At 46.0% G+C, this 24,930-nt stretch overlaps 5 protein-coding genes across 6 annotated transcripts; 3 read left to right on the top strand and 2 right to left on the bottom strand.

Moving 5' to 3' along the window:
* Positions 1 to 52: 52 nt before the first annotated feature.
* LOC143016793 (receptor-type tyrosine-protein kinase FLT3-like) lies at positions 53 to 7,120 on the top strand. The gene is made up of 24 exons (XM_076171291.1): positions 53 to 150; positions 750 to 832; positions 1,188 to 1,339; positions 1,439 to 1,563; positions 1,739 to 1,850; positions 2,003 to 2,097; positions 2,301 to 2,473; positions 2,590 to 2,728; positions 2,831 to 3,008; positions 3,143 to 3,243; positions 3,370 to 3,484; positions 3,610 to 3,833; positions 3,913 to 4,025; positions 4,105 to 4,237; positions 4,441 to 4,545; positions 4,639 to 4,749; positions 4,881 to 5,037; positions 5,121 to 5,230; positions 5,326 to 5,441; positions 5,568 to 5,690; positions 5,814 to 5,925; positions 6,025 to 6,124; positions 6,246 to 6,351; positions 6,462 to 7,120. Exons 1-24 carry the CDS (start codon positions 123 to 125, stop codon positions 6,660 to 6,662), a joined length of 3,012 nt encoding a protein of 1,003 aa, XP_076027406.1. The 5' UTR covers positions 53 to 122; the 3' UTR covers positions 6,663 to 7,120.
* Positions 7,121 to 7,189: 69 nt separating this feature from the next.
* On the top strand, positions 7,190 to 8,926 carry urad (ureidoimidazoline (2-oxo-4-hydroxy-4-carboxy-5-) decarboxylase). Its single transcript, XM_076171293.1, has 2 exons — positions 7,190 to 7,888; positions 8,386 to 8,926. Exons 1-2 carry the CDS (start codon positions 7,714 to 7,716, stop codon positions 8,733 to 8,735), a joined length of 525 nt encoding a protein of 174 aa, XP_076027408.1. The 5' UTR covers positions 7,190 to 7,713; the 3' UTR covers positions 8,736 to 8,926.
* Positions 8,927 to 8,979: 53 nt separating this feature from the next.
* pdx1 (pancreatic and duodenal homeobox 1) lies at positions 8,980 to 11,855 on the bottom strand. Its single transcript, XM_076171292.1, has 2 exons — positions 10,850 to 11,855; positions 8,980 to 9,768 (listed from the first exon to the last, which is right to left on the bottom strand). The coding sequence occupies exons 1-2, from the start codon at positions 11,229 to 11,231 to the stop codon at positions 9,353 to 9,355; spliced, it is 798 nt and encodes a 265-aa protein (XP_076027407.1). The 5' UTR covers positions 11,232 to 11,855; the 3' UTR covers positions 8,980 to 9,352.
* Positions 11,856 to 12,503: 648 nt separating this feature from the next.
* Positions 12,504 to 14,705, bottom strand: LOC143016796 (uncharacterized). The gene is made up of 3 exons (XM_076171294.1): positions 14,591 to 14,705; positions 14,107 to 14,181; positions 12,504 to 13,848 (listed from the first exon to the last, which is right to left on the bottom strand). The coding sequence occupies exons 1-3, from the start codon at positions 14,614 to 14,616 to the stop codon at positions 13,482 to 13,484; spliced, it is 468 nt and encodes a 155-aa protein (XP_076027409.1). The 5' UTR covers positions 14,617 to 14,705; the 3' UTR covers positions 12,504 to 13,481.
* A 313-nt stretch (positions 14,706 to 15,018) lies between these two features.
* lnx2a (ligand of numb-protein X 2a) lies at positions 15,019 to 24,836 on the top strand. 2 transcript variants are annotated; one of them, XM_076171277.1, is made up of 11 exons: positions 15,019 to 15,159; positions 17,401 to 17,971; positions 20,564 to 20,811; positions 20,897 to 21,034; positions 21,225 to 21,424; positions 21,517 to 21,933; positions 22,025 to 22,192; positions 22,280 to 22,457; positions 22,540 to 22,765; positions 23,275 to 23,433; positions 24,147 to 24,836. In XM_076171277.1, the coding sequence occupies exons 2-11, from the start codon at positions 17,568 to 17,570 to the stop codon at positions 24,280 to 24,282; spliced, it is 2,274 nt and encodes a 757-aa protein (XP_076027392.1). In that variant the 5' UTR covers positions 15,019 to 15,159; positions 17,401 to 17,567; the 3' UTR covers positions 24,283 to 24,836. The 2 variants fall into 2 exon arrangements, with proteins under 2 accessions (XP_076027392.1, XP_076027391.1); XM_076171276.1 differs by having other exon boundaries at positions 15,019 to 15,163.
* The last annotated feature ends 94 nt before the right edge of the window (positions 24,837 to 24,930 follow it).

Here is a 24,930-nt window from a genome sequence, read left to right as displayed (position 1 = left end):
TGGCTGGTAGCGTCATCATTTCCACCTGTACTTCCCTGTTGAAAAGGCATTAAGACACTCAGCTGCATCATTTCAGAGCTTTTGACACACTGATGAGTATGTGACAGAATAACACAGAGTCAATGCAGGGACAAAGAGAAATGATTCGGGGTGAGTCAGATCATTTGAACTTTCTTATGTTGATCGATCAGTGCCACGGCAGAATGTAAGTGAAATAGGAATTTATGTTTGATGGTTGTTCATTAATAAATCTCAAATTCTGTGCCTTTTAGTCCTGGATTTTATATTTAAAAAATCATTGACACATTCAGCATTGGTAGTTAACTTGCAATGAAAAATAATGGTAATGTTTCACTTTGTACATTTTCACCTCTAAGATGATATTTGAGTATTTAGCTTAATAATACATATCATATTTTGTGTTGTACTGAAACTGAAGCTGGAAACGATCAGCTATTGTTCAACCCCCACCGTATGAGGAACCTCAACAGAAATTTACGATAAGGCTTTGACCTGCAGTCTACTGTTGTTAATGATGTTATGATCTGTGTGATCATTCTGATTTTACACCAGCTTTCTAAATAATTACATTGTTTATTACCAGAAATCATTTTGAAAAATGGAAATATGTAAGCAACACCAGTACAAACATACAGTACAGTTATGCATTGCCTCACTCAATCTTTATAATCCTTACGACACGCAAATATCTCTGCAGCCAAATCAACATACTTTTTCTGTCTTTCAAGCTGTTCTCCTGCTGTGGGCTGTCGCAGCACACACCTCGGATGGTGGTGCAGCGAGGAATGAAGCCTGTGCTCCTGATCAGGACGTAAGAGCCTCCAGGTTTCTTATTCAAAATAAAAGACTAAATATTAATTGTAGTGGATTATGTGGGTGGAATTTTGAAATGGTGGTTTCCATTAAATGCCACAGCATAATGATTAGTAATGTTGTAAACATGACACGATTTGGAGTCAATAAACAAACATATGTAACTGAACCAAGTAGAAAAGTGGATTGTTCTCATTTCATTAAACTATACTTGAATAACAGGCATTAATTTGTTATTTCAAAGCTTTTTGGTAATAAATAAACAGTATCCATTTGGTTTGTATACATTTTGCTTAATTTTGAACATTGGATAAGATTAAGTTAGGGATTAATTGGTGAGTGGTGTCATTCAGGCGCCTTGTGTTCGGCTGGCTGACCATCTGAATGCATCGAGTCCTGTCGACATAGAGGTGTGTGTTGGCAAGAAACTGAGCATTTCTCTGGACCATTTTTCTGAATACCCTATGTGCAACTGGAGTCGAGGAAGGGACCCAGGACTGAAAATGTAAGTTTGTTCCTACATAGATTTGTTACCTATATGCACTATACTGTATGCTTGGATTGGGGTAACACAGATTTTGCTGCGCCTTTCAATCCTCACCAGATCTGGGAGTTACTCCGTCATCCTACCGCCTCTCTCTGAGACAGATTCTGGGGAATACACACTGAGCTGTGAAACAAGCACTGGGTACACGGCCTCAATGACTGTGGCTCTGAACGTGGTACTCAGTGAGTTCAGCATCTCAACTCCTCTGCTCCTATCTAGATCATAGCACGAAAAGCTCACTCAGGACTGGACGCAGTCAGCGGACATACTACTACTACTACTTTACTTACAGGAACAAGCCTTTCTGAGACTGTCATTAAAGCTGTGTTCTCTTTTTTCCATTCTCTTTTAATCTAGAGCGTCCAACAATACCACAGTTGAAGCTAATCCCTTCACGCTACACAATGACCTCCCCGAAGTTTGAGTGCGTCTCCGATGGCTGCCCACAGCCCCAAATCAGCTGGTCTGGGTAAGATGAAGGGGAAAGTGTGCTGAGTTGTTAATAATTAAAAAAGCCCATTCAACTGCTGCTATTATGCAATAATAATAAAAAAGCTTACAGCACACAAAGGATATAGCATGTTTATCTAAATAATGCTGCTTCTCTTCTCCTGCAAACAGTGGCACCGCAGATAGCAGTAGATATGCCAAAGAAAAGGTAGTGTGCTGTGCTAAAAACACTGAAGGGGAAGAATGCTCACAGCTGTATGACTACGGTAAGTCATTACATACATTTAATCAAAAATCACTTCAGCGTAATGATTGCATTGACTGCTTATAGTTGTAACACACACACACAAACACTTTCCCTCCACAAACCCCCATTTTGCTCTTAATCAGACCGTAGGGAACAATCAAATTTCTTCAAACACACAATCTGTATCCATTGTGTAACTTGAGGTCCTGCTTGGTGTTTCAGACTTAGAGAGCAATCCTCTGAAAGAAGATGAGGTCTCCCATGTGACCTTGACCCCGGGCCAGTCTCTACTACTTCGCTGCAGAAGAAAATCTAAGCCTCCATGGTGGGTGAGGGATGATAAACTACTGGATGCCGAAAAATGCTCACCTAATCCTGTTGACAACAAAGAGAAGGTAAGTCTGACCGTCTTCCTTTTACAAAACCAAATTCCTTTTTTACCATTTCAATTCTCGATAACATCAGGAGACTATAAACCTAAATAAACATTGATCTTCTCTCTTTTGCATAGGCCTGCATATACAATGACTCACATCGTGGTCAAAAAATTGCCTTCCTGTTCATGGATTCAGTGAATGTGAACTACAGCGGCTCATATACCTGCAGGAGCGACACAAACAGAAATAAATCCGTCCACATTCATGTCAAGGGTAAGTTTCTCCAAACTCCCTCATTTTCTCTATTAATCACATTGCAAATCTGATCAGGTAACAGCGACTGGGTTGACTGATTTGATTTTCGTGTCGCCTCAGCTGAGGGTTTCCTCTCTGTTCAGCTGGAAGAGAATCGAACCCTATCAACACAGGAGGCGTCCGACTCTTGCTTGCACGCCAATGTTTCTTACCACTCTGTGCTCCAGCACTGCACATGGGAGCACCCCGATAAAACCACCACCAAGTGCCACAAACCCTCATGGGTATCAAAGCAAAGGTAGTTCCATGGAGCTTCTGCGGCTCAGTTCTATCAGTCTATTTGTTTACCAATAATCTGCAGGTAGAATTGTAGAAAATACTAATAACATGTTAGATGATGTCATATGATTGATGGCTTGATCTTCTCTTCAGCACTGTGAAGTTATGTGGGCAGCTCAAATCAGGAGAATATAAATTACATTTGGAGGCCGGAGGACAAAAAGAAACAAAGACCACTTCATTGTGTGTGGCAGGTAAGAGTCATACAGTGTGTGTTTATGAGTAGATGGTACATGTCGATTAATGTAACATCTGCAAATGTGTTATGTGAGTATTTGTGTATTCATGTGGAGGAAATATTCATTGTCACTTTGTTTCAGCGGAACCAAAGTGTGCACTGAGTTTAGGCAAAGAAAACAAAACCCTAACATGCCAGACGGTGATTCCTGTGCCAGCAAACTATACTTGGATGTCTTGTTCTATGTCGAATGACAGGTGAGTTTACTTTGCAGAGCTGCTCAGAACAGAGCACAGACACGAAAACACGTTTCAGGTTATCTCAACTTCAGGTTTCCTCAACTTCAGGTTTCCTCAACTTCCTCCTCTGTGTCTCCTTGCAGTTGCCAGACAGATTCCACAGCCTGGACTGATATCCCAGGCACCTTCCACATAGACTCAGACGTGCTCTGTAACAAAGTGATCGTCAGCTCTCTGAGCACAGACCTCGTGGATGGAGAACATTTAAAATCAGTCAAGTTTTGCCAAACCAATTCACTGGGCACCTGGTGCACAGATCCAATGTACATGAGGTCGTCTCAGTATAAAGTTCAGCCCTCCACCAGTGGTGAGATCTGTTTGTCATATGATAAAGTAGTCAAATTAACCTGCATTATTTTTTTGATGACTGATCCCTACTGTTTTAGCTCTTCAGCGTCCTGATGATGACAACATGAAGATGCTGAAAGGAGGCAGTTTGTTTCTGCTTCTGGCTCTGGCAGTCGTGTGTGTGGTGCTCATATACTTCCTCAAAAAGAGGGTATGGATTACACACCTGCACACTCTTACACGGTTCAAATACAAATGCAGAAACAAATCGTAACAAATTTCTTTTTTAGAAACCCAAGTATCAGCCCCAGCTTCAGATGATGCAGATGGTCGGGCCCAATGAGAATGATTACATTTACATCAACTTCAAGGACTTCCAGTATGACGCAAAGTGGGAGTTTCCCAGGGAGAATCTGGAACTGGGTATGAATGACAATAATAACAATACTCTGATCAGTAAAGGAAGTAACTAAGGGCAACAGGGAAAACCTCACATAACGGAGCAAGAAATACTGCTTTTGTAAAGGGCTGTTTTTTTTATTTTTTTATTCTATTTGACCAGGAAATGCACTAGTTAATGTGTAAACTTTCTGCATTCCCTCTCACGGCTACTGTTGCCTCCCCAGGTAGTGAACTGGGCTCCGGTGCCTTTGGTATGGTGGTCCAGGCAACAGCCTATGGCATCAACAAGCCTGGGGTCTCTCAGCAGGTGGCAGTCAAGATGCTTAAAGGTCAGAGTTGAACTTATTTATTCTATGAGTAAACTGCAAACTGTTGAGGAAGTCATTTTAATAAGATGAGCCAATCTGTGTTTGACCACGCAGAGAAACACCAGACGGTTGAGAAGGAGGCTCTGATGTCAGAGTTAAAGATGCTCACTCATATCGGTCACCATGCCAACATTGTTAACCTTCTTGGGGCGTGCACAGACTCTGGTAAATGGACACAACTAAACAAACAAATGCATAAAAACACAACCCATCACACATAGGTTTTTTTTATTTATGACATCATGGGACACAGCTTGTTCTGAATGAATTACAGTCCTAATTATGTGTTACCATAGGACCAACATACCTGATCTTCCAGTATTGCCGTTATGGAGACATGCTGAATTACTTAAAGAACAACAGGGAGCGCTACCACAAGTCTGTGACCGATGCTTTCAACAAGGATCGTTTCAGCAACCTTTACCACAACCTGCAGCCCAAGAGAAACTCCAGGTGCCACACATGCCAGAAGTAATAAAGTAATATCTAAAAATCTGTGTTCAGAGCTGAATTAACATGCATTTGTGTTTTCTCAGCGAGATCAAGAGCACGCTGGACTATGTTATCATGCACCCTGCTTCCACTAGGGGGCAAGAGAACGTTGCCCTCCTTTCACTGAGCTCCAGTGCTGTGGACAGCTGTGAAGGTCAGCAGCACCATGTGAAGTCAGGGGAACAATAATAAGATAAATAGATCATTTAAATCAAAATGTGCAAATTCCTAATCGCAATGCATCTGCAGACTCAGATGACGAGTTAGAGAAACAGAGGGAGGATCTGCAAGCACTGACCTTTGATGATCTGCTGAGCTTCGCCTACCAGGTGGCCAGAGGGATGGAGTTTCTCTCCTCTAAGAATGTAAGGATGTAGGGCCACAGTACAGAGAAACACGTTTATTACGTTGTGTTTTGCATTTTAAGAGGCACAATGGAATGAATGAAGTGAATCTCCATCATGCATCTTGTTCCCTGGTCCTGTCTGCAGTGTATCCATCGGGATCTGGCAGCTCGGAACGTGTTGGTGACCAAGAACAGACTGGTGAAAATCGGTGACTTCGGGCTTGCCCGGGATATTGACAACGACTCCAACTATGTTGTGAGAGGAAACGTAAGTCACATGATACTAATGAAGTTTAACATCTTGTTGGACATCATCAGAAGACAAGGATGATCAGAACACGAGACTTGTGCATTATCCTGTTCAGTTTCAGAGTAATATGCTATCTTTCAGGTGCGTTTGCCAGTGAAATGGATGGCGCCAGAGAGCATCTTTGATGGGTTGTACACCATGAAGAGCGACGTCTGGGCTTACGGCATTCTGCTCTGGGAAATCTTCTCTCTAGGTTTCATTCTTAAACAAGCATTCAGAGTGCATTCAAATGAAGGAGTAGATGCGATGAGCAATGTGGACTGACATCTCTCTCCTCCCCTGTCTGTTTTAGGTGTCACTCCATATCCTGGCGTGAAAGTGGATACCACATTTTATACCATGATTGAGAGAGGATTTAAGATGGAGTGTCCATACTATGCCAATGAGTCTGTGTAGGTGTTGTGAGTCTACTTGACATTGTTGCATGCTGCCGTGTCAAATCTAGAAGAAATGATTGCATAGGAACTGCACGCAAATATGTACTTTCATTATTTTTATGGCTTTGGTCTCCAGGTACAATGTGATGTGTAAGTGCTGGGAGTCCGAGCCCGGCAACCGACCTGCTTTTTCCAAGCTGTTGACCTTTATGTCTGAGCAGCTGACAGACATGGAGGAGAAGGTAGATATGAACAACTATAATAACATTGAGCATAGAATACAAATACTGTATCACTTTCAGCCACAGGCACATTTATCTCATTTTAAACCCTGACCTGCATCCTGTTTCAGCTGTACCATAACATGCTGGACCAAACCACCAGCAACTATCAGAACGCACCGACCGCCACAGACATTTCAGCCTTGGCACGAATCAAAGAGAGCAAGAATCAATCGGGCAACAACTACTGCCAAACCACCACAGAAGAGAAGACAGAATCAGTCGCCGTGGCAGCTGATGACATGCATCTGAAACCACGTGTGAGAGAGTGATTACATAATCAATCATTGTGAGTAGGTTGACCTCAGCACCAGTTTAAGATGCTACTTATAATAATCAGCCTCACTTGCTTTATATTCTACATAAAACAGAAAAGCCTTTTGCATAAGTTGGCTTTAATATATACAGTATGAAGCATATATGTTCCAAAGTTTTAAAAGCCGTTACATTATTGTGCTTTGATGAGTTTATACAGGACTGAGATGGAGGCCTAATTCTCCTACGAAACTATGGCATTAATATACAGTTTGTGGTATTTTTGTATTCATAAATGATCATGGCGGCTAAACTATTTACAACAGTTTCACAGGAAGAGTTCTTAGCCCTTGTAAGCGATGGCACTGTGTCCTTTTGATGTTTGATTTCACGATTCATGCCGTTTATACTTTTGCCTTTTGTAATTGTAATTGTAATAATTGATATTTTCCATTAAAAAAAAAATGCAGCTGTAGTGACTTTTCTGTGTTTTACAAGTAAATGATCACATATAAATGTCAGATTTGTTTAATAGACACTTCGTGCAAACCAGATTGTATCGAATTTCCGATGTAAACAGCTAGATGAGTGTTTCCTCCTTTGTTAGCCAGATGAAGAGACACATTGTGGATAAGCCAATATGTTGTTGATAGCAGCAACACTGTTTCTTTTATTTAATGAGTGCACGAGGCAAACAGAATGTACAGAACACTATCACTGACATACAGTTTGGCAATGAGCTGTGTAACGAGCAACCTAAGCAGAGGAGATCGTGGAAACTTGTTTGACTTGTACTGTCTCTGGCTCTGTGCCCTATGGCATCAATGTCATTTCCTGTCAGAAGGGTGGCACTCGGAATGAACCAAGTGATCCATACAGTATTTATTTATTTTTTAAAGTATAGAGATTGTTCCCAAAAAGTCAGAAAACAATATCAAACGCACTTCATGCATCGCTGTAAGTAGATGGCTGACTGGACGTTACTGAGCAGCTCAACCGTGCCGTGACGACTGTTTGCTTGACCAAAGTTCATCCAACTGCAGCAGCGAGTGTCCCCACAAAAGCGACATGGACATCGCCGCAGCAAACGCGCTTCCATACGAGGATTTTGTGGCCATTTTTGGCAACGTGGTGGAGAACTGTCCCATCATCACCGCGGCCGTGTGGTCGAGGCGCCCCTTTGCCAACTTAACTGCTTTGGAGGAATCGATCAGCGAGTTTATCGATGCTCTTCCACAATCAGGTCCGTTATTAGTATGAGTTATTAGTCTTGGTCAATTGATGCGTTTATCAATCTCATTTGTACATAATCTGCATGTTGTTCTATGTGATATACTGTATGTTGATCATATCTGACAGACCAATGAAGGACTTAAATGACATTTATTAAGTCAGATCTGATTAGCACAAATGAATATAATGCCTTAAATAGGGAGGAAACTCACTCTTACGTAAAATTGTCACATAACTAAGTTTCCCCGATTGCTCAGCGCCCTCTAGTGTCACAAAAGTGTTAATTCATGCCAAATGTTGCTCCTCTATCTATGAGATGTTAAACCTGTCGAGTCCTCCTGCGTACAATCTCAGACTAACATCTTTTTAAAAGTGCCCTTGAGCAAGGAGCAAGTACTTTTTACGTTTCTTGTCATTTAAATTCAAATGAAATGTTTACCTTCCCACATTCAACACATTCTGGCCTTAATGTAACAAACAGAGTGACCTGTCCTCGCGTGTCTCCAGGTAAAGAGGGGATCCTCAGGTGTCACCCGGACCTCGCAGGCAGGGACCTCCAGGGCGGCACCTTGACCCGGGAGTCGCGCCAGGAACAGGCGGGAGCCGGGCTGGACGCGTTGAGCTCCACGGAGGTCTCGCACATGGCTCGGCTCAACCGGGAGTACAAGGAGAGATTTGGATTTCCGTTTGTCATCTGCGCCCGGATGAACGACAAGGAGACCATGGTGCGTCAGCTGTCCGAGCGCCTCGGGAACGAGCACGCAGTGGAGCGGGGACGCGGAATAGAGGAGGTGAAGAAGATCTGTCACCTGCGCCTCCAGGGGCTCCTGCTCACCGACACAAGGAACAAGTTATGAAGCTTTCTATGCGCCAGTTTGACACATGGAGCTTTTGGAGGCACCGTGAGATTCTGCTTTGTGTTATTGTCACTTCATCATAAAATGAAGTGTAATTAAGGCCTCAAAATACAATAAAGACGATTATTTTTTAAATTGATCTCAATAGCTGTATATAGATTTTGTTCATTTGAAATAAAAAAGCAATGCGATTTCCTGTCTTTTCGTATTATTTATATTATTATTTGTGGTTTCTGACTCACAGAATTACCCGTAACCATGACTATGTACATATTTATTGTACAGGATGCAAAATACACAAACATAGATAACAGAAAAGTGAATTAAAAACATTAAGTAGATGGTCTGTTCATTATAATTATTATTGTCATTGGATTCCTGTACATCGATATTGGGTTTGTATCTCTGAGGTGTAAAATGTTCTGGAAGGACGTTTAGTTTACAGTTTACAGCGCTAAAGTGGAAGTGGAATAAATATAAAGGGGGTCCTTGCGTGGTTCTGGTGCAACGAAACCTCACATCAATCGGCGGAAATGTTCCTTCAGTCCAGTAACGTGAGTCCTGCATAGTTTAGTCTCTGTGTTGTGTTGTACTGTGATGTGGACCTGGAGGTTCCGTCAGTCTCCAATAACTGCGTCCTCTCCAGACTTATAGGAGGGTTCTCTGGATCCGGAGCTGGAGAGAGCGTGGCCGTGTAGCGGGGAAACGGGGGGTGTAGCGAGGGATCCGTTTGTGGAGGAGACTCCTCCGGCTCCCTCCGCCTGGTCCCCGGAGGTGATGGACGAGTCCTGGTCCGGGTCAGCGCCCCTCGCCCTCCTGCGGTCCTCCTCCTTCTTCCACTTCATGCGCCGGTTCTGGAACCAGATCTTGATGTGGCGCTCGGTGAGGCCCAGCGTCAGGGCGAGCTCGACGCGCCGCGGCCTGGAGATGTAGCGGTTGAAGAGGAACTCCTTCTCCAGCTCCAGCAGCTGAGCGCGGGTGTACGCCGTCCGGGTGCGCTTGTTCTCCTCCGTCTCCGCCATCATGTACGGTCCTGTCAAAGCAAAGAGGCGTTCGAGGACTAATTAGAACATTTTAAAATATATCAATGTCTCTTAATATGTTTATATAAAAGTGCAGTGACTTTACAAATACAGGATATAAAGATGAGGAGGACAACGTTGGTTGTACTTGCTTTTCTAAATAAGTCGAAAACAACAAATAATTTGGAGATTTTTTTATATTTGATGTGAGGTTTACCCCGAAAATCCATCATTTGTGTTGATTTAAATAACCTCAAAGATTATTAAAGACCGTTAATTGCCCATTAAAGCCATTTTAATGAACCGCAAGAAGGTCGTTCACAATTTTATTATACTTAGTTTCTGGGATGTATTAGACTTAAAATCATCCCAGAAACTATTTACATTATCCCATGGAATCAACATTGACAAGCCGAATTTATCATCATCATTTATGTATTTTGGAGAAGTTACTCTGATATTAAGATATTGTCCAAAATTTTCCCCAGAATAAACATTTGTCTGTAAACTCAAACCCGTAAGGTAGATAAATGAAAAGCTTCAAAGATTCAATTTCATTTAATTCAGGCTCGAAGTTATGGTTTCCAATCTTAATTAAATGACCTAACGGGGCTTAAATGTAATATAAAGTCCTTATTATGTTACTAGGCCCGCACCAAATAAAGGTGGCTGTGATAGATTTGTGCCTTATTACAAAGCTTGAAGATATGGAGATTTGTGAATGTTCTCCAAAGACAAAACACACATTTTTGTCCCGATAAGGCCCTGATAAAAGCCAGAGCAGACCTCCTGGGCCTTTGACAAAATGACTGACAGGGTAAACCGAAACACCCAGGATAATATTGTTGGGGCCATGATGTCATGTTAGGCCTCAGGAGGAGTCTCTTTACTCACTGTTAGGGAGTGATACGACCAAAGAATAAGCCGGTGTGTTCAACAAAACCTCTGTTCATTAACAAACACAAAGGTAAAAAAGTCTCCATTCGGTGCATTTATGTTTTGTTTGTTTTAGTTTTATTCTTAGACGTGTTCTTCGCTGATAATGTGATTCTAATCCTAATTCACAAGCATGAGTGTGTTGATCTGACTTGCCTGCCCACTGCCCCTTCCAGGCGTGTGAGTGGGATTTGGTGGTCTTCATCCAGGGGAAGGGGAGGTGATATCTGCTTTGCTCCCCCGGGTCTCCGTACCCTGCGGCCGGCTGGAGAGGCTGCTGCTGCTGCTGAGGCCCGTGTGGGTGGTGGAGCTGAGGCACGCCTGCAGGATCCTCTCGCATGGGTAAAGTGTAAACTGCGGCCAAGTCAGGAAGGCTGGCCTGCTCCAGAGCTCCCATGGCCGGCGGCGTGTAGAGGGAGTGGACCTGCCTGCTCATGTAGAGGCAGGGCGGCGGGCTGTAGTCATCTCCCTGGGCCCTCTGGTAGGCGCAGGACTCTTTAAAAACCTGCGTGGGGTAATAATGATCTTCCCGGTTCATGGCTGCCGAGGATCTGAGGGCTGTGGAACACACACACACGCGCGTACACACACCTGCTCCTGCTGCGTCCTGCCTCGGTGTGTGGACCTCCTGCTCTCTACCTGCCTGTGGCGCCACTGCGGGCCCCTGCAGCGCCGCACAGGTGTGTCACACGGGCACCATGTGACTCCGCAGAGCTGAAGATCATTGGTTTCACTGTTTGCTCAGGACGCCACATTTACTTTCCAGTTTCTCTTTGGGCGCGCAGCTTGTCGGGGGTCTCACGGACGCGTAAATCAGTGCCACTCGGTAAATAAGGCGCCGCTTACCTGCACCCACCTTGTTTGTCCCCACGACAGCAACAGACAAGTACGAGTATAGCGTGTACTTTAAGGTTTAAATAGAAAACTGCTCTTAACGTAAAGTCCACAACAACAAACCCGTTCCTCTCCCTGCACCGTCCTGCTGGATCGTCCTCAAACAACGGCGACATCGATAATTTATACGACTCCATCTCTTGTCAGTACGGTTTGCTGATCAATCGATACGTATGGCCGCAAACATTGGTTGACCTCTGCGATAACAGACTTGCGATGTTGAAACTGTTGTCTTGGTAACCAGGATGAAATGGCTCAAACACCATATTTCCACAGCCTCTGTCACTTATTGTGACTTTTTAAAATGTACCCATTACACTTTTGTCGATGGATCATTTAACACCATTTAGCGTGGCTCGTCCCTCGATGGGCCCTTAGCGAGGACAAACACACACAGACACACACAGAGAGCTGCAGCAGGACGCGTTCACGTACCGCACTCTCACTTTGTTTGCTGGCCATTACAGCGGCTGAGTTGTCGCCCCATTAATCAGCAGCTCTTGTGGTGAACCAATTAGTTTTGACGCGAGGAACACAACTCTCTATCAGGCGGCGTGTTGGAGCTCTTCTGCGCATGCTCCGCCCCCCACTTTACATCTGAAAGCATAGAGTCGCGTCTTAAATCTTAATCTCAGCCGTTTTGTTTCAGGTAAATCGTCCAGGTGGGTGATAGTAAGCATCAATAGTCTATTTACTTTGAGTTCTTCAAATGCAATTATGGTACTTTCTCGTATCATAATGGGGCACTCAGCCACGCCATAAAATTCAAGCAAACCGATCCAATCCTCCCATGTACTGAGGCTTAATGGTGTTTATATTTGATCCTTGTTTCAAAGAGGAAGGAAACAGTTAACCGAAGAGGTCGGTCGCCCCCCCCCCCCACTACAGACAGGACAACGTGATTTATGAGGCGTGAGGGGCGTAAAACGCAAATGAGGCAACGCTCCGGATGGTTTAAGCGACATAATAACATGAAGAGACCAAGTTTATAGAAAGTATGGATGAACAATAAAATAGTATAACCCTAAACGCATGGAGACAAAATGGAACATATCTGAAAAGAGCAAATAACATGTTAGTTTAAACTGTCAGTGCATCTGGATCTGAGGAGGGTAAAGGTGGATTAGTGACTCAATCTTATCAAGTCATATTGTTTTGTCTTTTATTTTAACGTCACACAAAAAACGCTAGAGCGGTTAGTCGGAATATTCTAAACTGTTGCCAATACAAACTGTATCCACCAGAATTCCAACAAATGAGAGTCAATACCTTGTAAAAGACTAAAAAAAAGACTAAAATCACTGCACAAGAATCAAGAATATGACGCCAGATTCTATAGAAACTCCTGTGCCGGGGAGCTAAACCCCATTCAGGAGGAGCTGGGCCGTGTGAGGAGCGTCAGGGGAACAAAGCGACTCCTGATAGCCGCTGTGCAGCACAAGTCCAAAAAAGTTAGAGGCGCGATAAAAATGTGCTTATGTAAACATTAGCAGCGGTGAATAATGACAGGAGAAGGATAACGACTTTATAATTGGAATCAAACCTCCTTCAGGGGAAACAAAAAGCCTTCGTCATGTGACTCAGAAGTCCTGATGATTCATGCAGCTTTTGTGGGGCCTTTGACATTTGATCCAGGAACAGGAAGAAACTAAACTTAACTCTTTTACCAAAATAACACCATAGGAACTATTCAAGAGGATGAATGACCATCCTTAAACCGTACATTATAGATTTAACATCAAAAGTCAATGGTCGGTTCACACAACATCGCCTTTTTGACTCTGGAAGAGAAGAAGAAAGCGGGAAGCAGCTGTGGATCTGTTGAATATAAAGCAAACGTGTGTTATTACTGAGTGTGTGTGTAGGTCCTATCAGCAGGTTGACCAGTCACAGATCAGGACTGGTCTCTGGAGGAGGAGTGTCCTTCACTTGGACAGACGTCTTTCTGCCGTCTGTCTCTATCTCTGTCTCCGTTATGGTCGTCTTCCCTGTCTCGCTTATTCCTGCTTGCGTCTTTATATCTGTCACGTCTGTCCTTGTCTCTGTCCTGTCCCTTATTCCTGTCTTTGTGGTGATGTCTGTGCTCTGTGTGGCCTCCGTTAGCTCGGCGCTCTCTGGGAGGCGTCCGGCTGCGGCTCCTCTGGCGCCCTCTTGTGGAGGATTCTCCTGCTGCGGGCTCGCCGCTGCGCCGCTGCAGGCCTGTGGGGCGCAGAGTGTTGAGGAGGAAGCGCTTGTTCGTGCTCCCCAACGGACACTTCATCCTGACAGGAGAACAACAGACACACCAGGGTCACATACAGGCATTAATAAAAAAAACATTTAAGTCGGGGTATTAATTGCAGCCAGTGATGACATCGACTACTTGTAGATAGAAAGCTGAACAGAATCCCACTGCATGTTGGTTATCTGTCACAGAACAATGAGTGTCCTGTGCTCCTGCAGCAGCATTGGCACCCAACAAAGTCCAGCCACATTGATAAGTAGCAGCAAAGTGTGCAGAAAACCATTAAAGAGCTCACCATCCTGTAGGGCCCATGGTCTCTGCTCTCACCCGAGCCCGGTCCGTCTCTCTCAGGAGCTCCTCGACTGCGCGCCTGGAAGGACAAATGGAAAAGAATCATACGGGTGAAACAAGAAATAGGTGGACGAATACCAAGGGGAGAAACAAGCGAGAGAGAAATCAGATGGCGCCGGTGTCCTGGTTTGACCCGAGCTGCTGAATCTGCCCACCTTTAACCATAAAGGCAGAAAATAGCGACTCTTATATATGGTGGCAACATTTCCTCACTACCCACGCACATTTACCGAAGCTCTCTCACACACTCAGAGCCTCACACACAGTTTAGCTACAAGGCGACGCGGCATTCGTTAACACCTGTTACCCCCAAAATAGCTTTCACACAGACCGGTGTGTTTACGCTTTAAGGAGGGAAAATAGACCAAAGTGAGCGGAAGAGCCGGGTGTGTTACACATACAACAACATTTAAAAGCGAGAAACATACTTTTCTAGTTCACTGTCGTCTGCCATCGCGGTTAATCATACTATTAGAGTTGATTGATAACTCCGTAGACTGAGTCGATGTTAAGCTAGCTTCATCGTTCTGTTTACTTCTTCGCGGGGACTTCAGACTGAGGGCCCTGTATTTATTCTGCCCTTCGCGATGCCTGATCATCGAGAACAGCGATTTTCAAACGTTATCAGTATTTCTGTATAATATTTTCTAACGATTGTGAGGAACTAATTGCATGTAATTTAAACTGCACTCACTAAATAACAATTCACAAAAATAACACGGCGAGCCGACAACAATTCTCTTTTCCTTTTTTTTTGATCAGGCAGTCTAGATGCTACCTCTGTTTCTTCTCTGGCTTGACAGTCACAGGCGCCGCCCATCCCCCTTGACGGGCAGGCGAGCTGAGCGATGGGCGGGCCGCGCCGCCAAAGGCACGGGGGCGTTTTTGTGCGGTTTTGCGGAACGCTCCGTTGCGGTGAATGCGTGATTGAGGTCCCGCAGCTAATGATCGTCCCCCTTTTTGGGGCCGGGGTGCACGGCAAAGAAGAGCGGCCGGAGTAGGTAATGTTATTACTGCATATACACGGCGTCAGCGTGTGGATGGCTGTGCATTGATGCTGCTTTTTGTCGCTTCATCTGTCCTATTCCGCTTGGAGTGACGGATGGAATCAGACAGATGGGGGGTAATAATTAAAAATATATATTCTTATAAAATGTGTTAAAAGCCTGCTGTGCCTGGGAGCTTATAGATCATAACATACATAAGGTTTGTTGTCAGTGTAATTGATAATCATGCCATTGAAATCAAAAGATTGCAGCTTTCAGTTGAATCAATGTCAGGTTTGTTGTTATCTGTACATGTCTGGGAAGAATCAGCCTATTGCAACAGAGCTTGTAAAATGGCAGCAGGCCTGTTTCCTCCAAGAGGCTAGCCGTCTTTTTGAAGAATTGCTTAAGATAACAGATGACAACAGAGGTTAATATATGCACAGGCTAAATCTGTGGCATTAAACATAATGTCATCCTGTGTGAAAATGCCACTCGTGCATGCAAGGTAGTTTGTTGTTTGTCCTGTGTTGATAACAATGATCATTGATAAGTGCAACGATTGTTCATAAAGAGAGCAGTGCAGAGACAATAACAGCACAGCCTTGGACACATACACCACACACATCCTCTTTTAGTATTAAAGAGATATTTCATGGCCGCTGTGAGGCATTTGACAGTCCTCAAGTGACACGTGTAAGGCAATCTGTTGCTTCAGAGTCCAGCAATGTTTAAAATAGATTTAAGTGCTTTTTATGGCTGGAGGTCTAAACTGCCGGCACTGTAGAACCGGAAGACTTTACTTATTGATAAAGTCTATTCACGGGAACTGGTACCAGAAAGCTCCCATGCATGCATCTTGTGTGTGTTTCTATAGCATTAATGCGTACATGCCTGTGCATGTGTGAATGTGTGTGTGATGTGGTGATGTCAGAGCTTTGTTATAGGAACAGAGAAGCCTTGTGTCCTCATGATTAATTCATGTCCAGCTGCGGGATAGAGACAGAAGCAGCCAGTCACACACAGACAGGAGCACGTACTTAAAGGAGGCTGAAATAAGTAACTACCGGTCCAGTAGCCAAGGAGACAGGAGGGACAGGTTGTCACAAAAATGGGTCGTCACAGAGATGAGACGAAAAAAGAAGCAAAAGACCGACCGAGGGGGCTCTCATGGTCTCCGCTCTCTGACAAGCTTTCAGCCTGTACCAGGGAGGAGTGGAGCATCCTGCTGAGAGAAGTGCATCTGTTGTGTGCCTCGGCTGCATCCTTCTCTGGCTACACTCTGAATGTCAAGCCCCACTGAACAGAACAGGCTCCGGGTCGTCATGGAGACAGGAGCAGACCCTCGGTGGAACAGAGGCAGGTAGTCACTGTGGCTTGGCTGGTCTGCTGTGTGCCGAGGCACGCCCTCTGCTGTCTGCTGATCAGCCGCGTATCAGCCCCACAGGAACACGGCTAATAGACTGGCTGAAGGTTCTGAATGGCTTTGAGATGTGAAGCGCTGTGGAAATGATGGGTGCATACACTCCGCGTTAGCTCTGAGGATACACTCGCCCCGGTAGAGCTAAGTGGGTCTGTATTTTAAGACTTTGCTTCAGGCATGGTTCCTTCTCTGTCAGAGATGGGGCCGAGTACATACTGTACACGGCTTGAACAAGAGACAACATATACTTTGCTCCAGGGAATGTTTAAAGAACCCCTGCTATTTTTTTGGCTGTCACCAATTATCTCTTTTGTGAGTTTGTCTCCCTTTCAGAGCCTCACCCATCCCAGCTGCCACCCCCTCTTTGGTCTCTTATGTTTTTACTTCCCATTAATCTCTTTCACCTCCCTTCCTATCCACTCCTTTCTTCCTCTCCTTGCTCTCCCTCTCTGCCCCCCCTTCCTCTTCCTGGCACTATTTTCTCTCACTGTTGCTCTTCCAATCCCACTTCCTCTGATTTATGTCATCCCTCTGCCTCAATCCCAGATAATTCCCTCTCTGTGGAATTGGAAGATTTCAGCAAGCCCGAGCAAAAGAGAGATTATAATGGCAGATTAGTGGGCACGAGCAGAAACACATAATCTCAGCACACACTGACCACTGACACACACATACACAGTGCATCTCCCCATCTCTGTGACACACACTCATGCCGACATGTGGGTCCACGTGCACAAGCCATTTGCCACACAAACAAATGCACAAGCAAACAGAGTTTTTTTTCATGAGACAGCTGTTGATCTCTCTTTCTTTGCCCTCTGACCCACAGAGTGATGTGCCATCAGCCACTGGGGGGCATTCGTCCTCTCTTCAGCCTGCTCATCCCCTGAAGCTTATGGGATAGGAGTGTTTGCCGCTTCCCGACCCCCTCCTCCCCCCCCCACAGCCTCACTGGAGTCATTTGTGCCAAAGCCAAACTGTGTAGGAGGAGCGAAGATGGGCAGCCCCGGCTGTGAGGTGGGTCCAACTGTGCCAGTGGAACCAGCCCTGGAGGCTCCGTGTCCAGAGTGTGGCCAGATCCACCGCAGCTGGGAGAACCACCTGTATAACTACCGCCTGGAGGTGGACGACGACCTGGTGTGCCACATCTGCCTGCAGCCCCTGGTTCAGCCGCTCGACACGCCGTGCGGCCACACGTTCTGCGCCCGCTGCTTGCGTAGCTTCCTCCAGGAGAGGGACTTCTGCCCGCTGGACAGGGCGCGGCTGCAGTTGCAGTCGTGCCGCAGGTCCAGCATCCTGGTCCACAAGCTGCTGGATAAGCTGTCTGTGTCTTGCCCTTTGACCCCAGTCTGTGCCCTCAGCATGCCCCGCTGTGACCTGGAGGCACATCTCAAACACAGGTACAAGAGTTACAGTCACATTTAACCTTTCACACATTCCATTCACAGAAACTGCAGTTGTGTTGGGGACAAACAGACAGTAGGATCTTACATTAGTGCTCACATAAAGACACTCTGTCACACTGCCCGTCTGTCCATCCATCTGTGCTCCACATTGGCTCTACCATCAATCTTAGTCTAGCTTACCCACGCCACCTTAAGTGTCAGCCCGTCCACATGCTTTGGCTTTTGGACCCTTTGGCCCAGGTGCTGTTAGACCCTGAAGGGATTATTGGACTCTAAGTCATGTGATGAGGGATTAGTGGTTCCCAACCACAGTCATGGGTTGGCTGACCAGAAGCTCCATAGTCTCATTCTGCAACCATGCTGAGCAACTTCAACACCAGAGACCTTTTCAACCACTTCTTCTGCGAAACTGCCAAAGGCAACCCAGGACTGTGGTAAGTCAGAAACGGCTCGGTGTGAGGTCAGCGTGACTTTGGGTGGCAAAATGGAACCTTTCGCTCAGCCCTTGTTCCCTCGCTCTCGTTCTCTCGGTCTACCTCTCTAATGTACCTTTTTTTAATTTTACTTTCTGTTGCCCTGTTCTCTATCTTTCATCCTGTCTCCTCCTAAACACATTTAAATGCCAAACTCTGGGAAAGTGATTCCATAGGTGACGTCGGTGAGCTTGTTGTTGTTGCTACATGGACGGATTAGAAAGTTTAGACTGGACTGCAGGACTTAACACATCACAGAATGGTTTTACTTTGCTTTTTACAAATGAAAATACAGCATGAATATGTAAGAAGCCTTGCAGTTCACAGAAGGTAAAGCAGAGAAGAACAGGATTCTTGTGTTTTCCCGGCCGGTGATTGTTCCTTCACTAGCAGTCATGTGACGACAGGGTTGAATTACTGAAATCAATGTCTGTTGCTAAGAAGCCTTCCATTGCTATTGATGTGATGTTTGCTCATCGACTGGTTATACAGTGACCACCTAACACCTCGGATTGGTCTAAGAGGAGATTTTCCTTAACAGGCTCACACTAACAAGCTGCTGCTAACAAGCTAATCTTTGGTCAGCTTTCCTACATGTGAACCGACCACGCTTTCAATTTCACGGCTTAAGAATGCATCCAATTGGCAATAGATCAAACAAACAATAAAGGAAAAAAAGTGAACATTTGCAGCGATAAGCCATCGAAGATATGGTTCAGTATTTTACAGCGCCAGCACCCGTTTAACCTCCACTATCAACAGTCTCCTTGTCTGTGCTTTAATCAGTCACAGCAGCAGAAGGGAACATCCCAACCAGAGTATCAGAGGAGATCTTTGCAGTTTTGGTGCTATGTCAAGACGACATAGACAAACGGTTTCATACACAAGAGTTCACCGAGACGGCTGACGTGACATTCTTTAGTTAGTAGATCAAAGATTAAACATGTTGGTCTGTGTGGGTGTGTCTCTCCCCAAACCCTGCAGACGTAATAGAGAGGAGCAGGATTACAGTCTGTTAGATTAAAAGTCCCTAGACAGCAGGCCACAGTGGTCCCTGGTGGTCAAGGTGCTGTGGTGGATGAACTACTACTACTACTCTTACTACTGGAGGCGTGTGTGTGTCACAGTGTGCGCTGAAAGGTCAGGTGTCACATATTGAGACACATGAAAGTGAGTCTGTGGTGTTTACGCTGTCCTTCGATCAGGGCGCCATGAAGGATTGACAGCGAAGAGTCCAAAGGTTTAGCAGCTAAGCCAGACATTTACAGGGTGGTAAACGCATGGCCGGAGTTAAGTTCCTAAGGGATAGAAGAAGAGTTTAAGGAATAGCATGCAAATGGCACCCAAAGTGTGTGGAAGGTGCAAAATATTACATTTGACACACTGCCACTTTACTCCTACTGTTACTAGAACCTGCAAACTCCATATACTTGTGGATCCTCACACACTCTCCTGCTGTGGTGTGACACTTCTAAGCTCTGTTTTGTGAGTGGGAGTAAAGCTGTTAAAGTGTGTTTTGTTGGATCTGAAAAGTCTTATAGTATCTTATTTAAATCTAAATCAGTTCCCCCTGGACATGATTATAAAGCTTCATGGAGTCAAAGGACAGACGTGAAGGAGAATCCATAGTTGTTTAGGAAAGGACACTGATGACAGCAGTAATTGGATGCGTCACCTTTTGGAGAGCATTGCGTTGTGAAACAGCAGGGTCTCGATGGTTGTCAAGGATGGAAGCACTGAGCCGTGTTTCCTTAGGGTTTAGATCACTCAGGCTGCGCTCATCTTGACATTTAAATACTTCCGAGTCAATTAGTGCTGCAGCCACATTGATCCATTCAGCCTGTTCCCTTTGGTTTCTAATTGTTTTCTTGAGGAATAGTTCCTGGGATGGTTGTGCAGGGCTAAAGGCTGATCCATCTCCAACCTAACAGCCCCAATAAACATTTTGGGACTGACTTATATGTCCCAGTTACCCAACTACCAACAAATAGAAAAGATTTGCAGCAACAGCCGCAGTTTCCTCTGTTGCCATTAATAGATCTGTACGGTTCTATCCTCGTTTATTTTGGAGCTGAAAACATCTAACACTCTGACACATGTCGCCTGGTCAAAGGTGTCCAGGGACTCAATGTCCGCAGACGAGCGTGGACGGTCCACCGTCCGAGAACGGGGATGAGCCAGCTATGGCGACGAGCCCCCCGAGGTCACCGGGCTCCCCCCCACAGACGGACCTGCGGGACAGCACCCCATCTCCGCCGTCTGCACCCCCCATCCCCAGCAGCAGCAGCAGCGGTGCTCCCATGTGGACGGACGAAGCCGGACTGGACAACCCCGCATTTGAGGAGAGCACTGAAGAAGACAGTGAGTAACATCTGCTGGCCTTTACCTAGGTGAATTAGATATTACATACAGTTTAGACTGAGACAAAATCACTGACTGTCTCCAGGTGTGGTAGGGTTGGAGTGTGTGGTTCCCCGGGTGAAGAGACCCCTCAGTAATCCCTGCATCCACCTGCTCCGGTCTGTCAGCTCCACATCCTCTGGCTGGGACTGCCCCGAGTCTCCGCCTCTGTCTGCTGAAGAAGGTATGACATCACTTCTTCTAAGGGCACGATCGTCAAACCATGAGTTGTGAATTATTGGTTTATTTCCCTCATCATTGTTGGAGTTCTAATGTAAGAGGACACGATAATCACATTCACACACTATTAACTTCTTCCAGTGTAAAATCTATATGTGGTAATGTGATAATGTGTGTGTTTGTGTCCCCGTCAGGGTGTGTGAAGTTACCGTCCCTTCCTGAAGGAGAGATCACTGCTATAGAGGTGCACAGAGCCAATCCTTACGTGGAGCTGGGCATCAGCATTGTTGGCGGTAATGAGACACCGCTCATCAACATAGTGATCCAGGAAGTATACAGAGAAGGCGTGATCGCACGAGACGGCAGGCTGCTGGCCGGAGATCAAATCCTACAAGTGAGAGTCAAGTTTTAAACCCTGATTCACTGGTGTGTTATAAATGTACATACTCATTTCTCTTATTTTTCTAACCCTCCTTCTATCCCAAGGTGAACAACGTGGACATCAGTAACGTTCCCCACAGTTTTGCTCGCTCCACGCTGGCCCGCCCCTGCACCACTCTACACCTGACAGTACTTAGGGAACGTCGCTGCGTCTCCCGGGCTCCCGCCTCATCTTCCTCCTCCTCCACGCCAGCTGTACCCCACGCCCCCTGCTCCACCCCTGAAGGCAAGCCCCCCAGCCCTGCCACTCTGAGAATCACCCTGCACAAGAGAGACTCAACAGAGCAGCTCGGTATCAAGCTGGTGCGACGGACCGATGAGGCAGGAGTGTTTGTGCTGGACCTGCTGGATGGAGGTCTGGCGGCCAAGGACGGCAGGCTGCGTGGCAATGACCGCGTCCTAACCGTCAACGAACAGGACCTTCGCCACGGCACCCCGGAGCAGGCTGCACAGATCATACAGGTGAAAATGCATCTGGGCACGCCAAGTCTTTCATGAGGGAAACGTTGATATGTGCACATTTGTTCCTCAAACACTCACTCTGTCTTCTCAGGCCAGCGGAGAGAGAGTCCATCTGCTGATTGGCCGACCTAGCAAGCCTACTTTTCCCCCACCGCCAAAGTCCAGCTCCACCAGAGACCTTTACTGCCTTGATCACTTCCTGCCTAACTCCAGCACAAGTCCCGGGGCCATGCACCTCTCACGCACCAGCACCCACAGAGTGAGGACAGGAGATCAGAGTTCCTTCTATTTTCTAAATTAGGAATCGAGTTCCTAACAATGTTCCTGTTCTCTTATCTATTTCCAGGATCTGTCCCAGTGTGTGAGCTGTACGGAGAAACACATCACGGTGAAGAAGGAACCACACGAGTCTCTGGGCATGACTGTTGCAGGGGGGCGGGGCAGCAAGAGTGGAGAGCTGCCAATCTTTGTGACCAGCGTCCAACCGCATGGCTGCTTGTCCAGGGACGGACGAATCAAACAAGGTGAGTGTTTCTTCGGGGGTCATGACAGGACCCTGAAACGCAAGAGGGAGCCCCTCCTCCACCTTCTCTCTCCGTCTCCCAGGTGACGTCCTGCTGAGTATCAACGGCGAGGACTTGACTTACTTGAGCCACAGTGAAGCGGTGGGCACCTTAAAGGCCAGCGCCGCCTCGCCTTCCGTCCAGCTGCGCGTCCTGGAAGTCACCATGGTGGAGGAGGACGAGCACGACGAGCTGCTGCCTCACACTCACGACAGCGAGTACGATGCCAACTGGTCCCCGTCGTGGGTCATGTGGTTGGGCCTGCCCAGGTAAGAGCAGAGAGGTCAGCTGGCTCTATTTGTATTTGGATGTACTGTAGCTGTGCAGCATAGATTCAAATGCACTCAGACTGTTTGCAAGGTGTGAGCATGTAACTTCAAGGTGCCTCCTCATATCAGCTCACAGCTTCTGCACGATGTCATCACCATAACGTGACGTAGCTGAGAGAATGCTGCATAGATAAGAAAAAGTGTCAGATATACATTTGCCCCAAAAACTATTTTCTATTGTTGCTCCATTTTCATGTCCTCTCCTTGCTGTCCCTCTCCATGTCCTTGTCTCATTCGCTGAGCCCCACCTGTCATTTGCGCTCTCATCTACCTGCTCCTTTCTTACTCTTTATCCTAAATGCTGACCACTGTATCCCCAAAAGATGCTTAGGACTCACGAATACTAAATTCGTTCTTGGAATGAACATTTCCTGTACTGGGGACGCATTAAATCTGATTGTCCACCCCTCCTTCACTTTTCTCTCTCTCTCTCTTCTCTCGTCTTGCAGCTACCTGCACAGCAGTCATGAGATCGTGCTGCGGAGGAGCCACCCTGGCAGTTGGGGCTTTAGCATCGTTGGGGGATATGAGGAAACCCATGGCAACCAGGCGTTCTTTATCAAGACCATTGTCCTTGGAACACCTGCGTACTATGACGGCCGCCTTAAGTGAGTGGTCATTCCTGCTTCTCGTGACTCATCCTGGTGAAGCAGTTGGTAGATAATCTATGAGCTGCACTGGTGAAAGATAAGAATGTTGCAATGTCAGGCCGCACCTAACACAGGGAAACTAGCAACATAAATGCAAATCAAAGCAGTTTCACTCCTTGATTTGTCAATTTAATCTGGTTTGTATCAGATGTTTGACATTGAGTAAACCTTATTCCGCATTTTTAAAAGTGAAAGTTTAACTCAGGTCACCCTGGTTGGCTGTTTGTGAACGGAGGCCTCTGTTCTCTGGGGTATTCAAAATATCCCAAAGATAGCTTTGCTGTTAAATTTCCTTCCCTGAACTGAGGTTGTACTCCATCAGACTTCCTCCCCTGAGTTTCTCTGCTCTGGATTTTTGTCACAACAGCAAGAGAGAGAGAGAGAGAGAGAGAGAGAGAGAGAGAGAGAGAGAGAGAGAGAGAGAGAGAGAGAGAGAGAGAGAGAGAGAGAGAGAGAGAGAGAGAGAGAGAGAGAGAGAGAGAGAGAGAGAGAGAGAGAGAGAGAGAGAGAGAGAGAGAGAGAGAGAGAGAGAGAGAGAGCCCTCCCTCCTCTGTGTCACTTCCTCAATTTCCTGTCCTGTAAGCCAGTGCCATAAGCAAATGTTTGGTGATAATGTAATGCTATTTGAGTGACACCAGCCCATCAGGTCTCGTCTCTTTCTGTCCTCCTAGGTGCGGAGACATGATCGTGGCGGTAAACGGCCTGTCAACAGCAGGAATGAGCCACTCAGCACTGGTGCCCATGCTGAAAGAGCAGCGCAGCCGGGTGGCGCTGACTGTGGTGTCCTGGCCGGGCAGCTTGGTGTAACCGGGCCAAATCGTGAACAGGCTGAATGTTCTAACCTGAATGTGTTCTATATTGGGAACAACCTTGGACGAAGTGAACTGCTACATCGCTCCATACTGGGCTTTATCTAGGACCAAAACCATTCTGAACTGTTGTAGACCTAGCGGGATCCAGCCTGTCCTGACCGGGGCGGGCACTGATCCAGATTGTGCCACGTCACATGACAGACTGCACTGCTGTGTTCATATGGTCATGTTGTCTTCACTCCGCCGGGGGGGGGGGGAATGGTAGTGCAACTGTTAACAGACGACCTGTGCTGTAATCACCTCACCAGGCTGTTGTAGAACGCAGGGCTCTATTCAGATGGATGCAACGTTGTGGGAAGATATTGTAAAAAAAAAAAAAAGGTCTTTAGGGATAATGACTCATAATCAGTCAAGGCCACCAACTCTGTATCCAGCTGAATCAGCCTCGGGCCTTATTAGAAACCTGCCGCAACCTGGGGGGAAAAATAGACTGCCCTTAGGCCTCATCACCATGACAACCAGCTGCCCTATCAGCTGACGTTTTATACATGTGTGAATGTGTTCTTTGTTTAATAAACATTTCCTTAAAAAGGTTTTTATGAACAAAATTGCATCTTAGTTTTGAACTCAATCACCATATCAA

Source organism: Genypterus blacodes, unplaced genomic scaffold (assembly GCF_046128005.1).
Source record: "Genypterus blacodes isolate CSIRO-AG114 ecotype Tasmania unplaced genomic scaffold, CSIRO-AGI_Gbla_v1 ptg000245l_1, whole genome shotgun sequence".
In the NCBI taxonomy this organism is placed as follows: Eukaryota; Metazoa; Chordata; class Actinopteri; order Ophidiiformes; family Ophidiidae; genus Genypterus; species Genypterus blacodes.
This window is presented reverse-complemented; position numbering and strand designations above follow the sequence as displayed.

Excerpts from the sequence above, each read along its gene's own strand:
- pdx1 (XM_076171292.1), bottom strand. The coding sequence starts at position 11,231 with ATGAACCGGGAAGATCATTATTACCCCACGCAGGTTTTTAAAGAGTCC. Across the intron at positions 9,769-10,849 it reads CTGGAAGGGGCAGTGGGCAG|GACCGTACATGATGGCGGAG; the intron begins GCAAGTCAGATC and ends TTGCTTTGACAG.
- LOC143016793 (XM_076171291.1), top strand. The coding sequence starts at position 123 with ATGCAGGGACAAAGAGAAATGATTCGGG. Across the intron at positions 3,834-3,912 it reads AGTTCAGCCCTCCACCAGTG|CTCTTCAGCGTCCTGATGAT; the intron begins GTGAGATCTGTT and ends CTACTGTTTTAG. Across the intron at positions 4,546-4,638 it reads GGCAGTCAAGATGCTTAAAG|AGAAACACCAGACGGTTGAG; the intron begins GTCAGAGTTGAA and ends TTGACCACGCAG.
- urad (XM_076171293.1), top strand. The coding sequence starts at position 7,714 with ATGGACATCGCCGCAGCAAACGCGCTTCCATACGAGGATTTTGTGGCC. Across the intron at positions 7,889-8,385 it reads CGATGCTCTTCCACAATCAG|GTAAAGAGGGGATCCTCAGG; the intron begins GTCCGTTATTAG and ends GCGTGTCTCCAG.
- lnx2a (XM_076171277.1), top strand. The coding sequence starts at position 17,568 with ATGGGCAGCCCCGGCTGTGAGGTGGGTCCAACTGTGCCAGTGGAACCA. Across the intron at positions 21,035-21,224 it reads GCCTCTGTCTGCTGAAGAAG|GGTGTGTGAAGTTACCGTCC; the intron begins GTATGACATCAC and ends TGTCCCCGTCAG. Across the intron at positions 23,434-24,146 it reads TACTATGACGGCCGCCTTAA|GTGCGGAGACATGATCGTGG; the intron begins GTGAGTGGTCAT and ends CTGTCCTCCTAG.
- LOC143016796 (XM_076171294.1), bottom strand. The coding sequence starts at position 14,616 with ATGGCAGACGACAGTGAACTAGAAAA. Across the intron at positions 14,182-14,590 it reads GACGACAGTGAACTAGAAAA|GCGCGCAGTCGAGGAGCTCC; the intron begins GTATGTTTCTCG and ends TTGTCCTTCCAG. Across the intron at positions 13,849-14,106 it reads ACCATGGGCCCTACAGGATG|GATGAAGTGTCCGTTGGGGA; the intron begins GTGAGCTCTTTA and ends TTCTCCTGTCAG.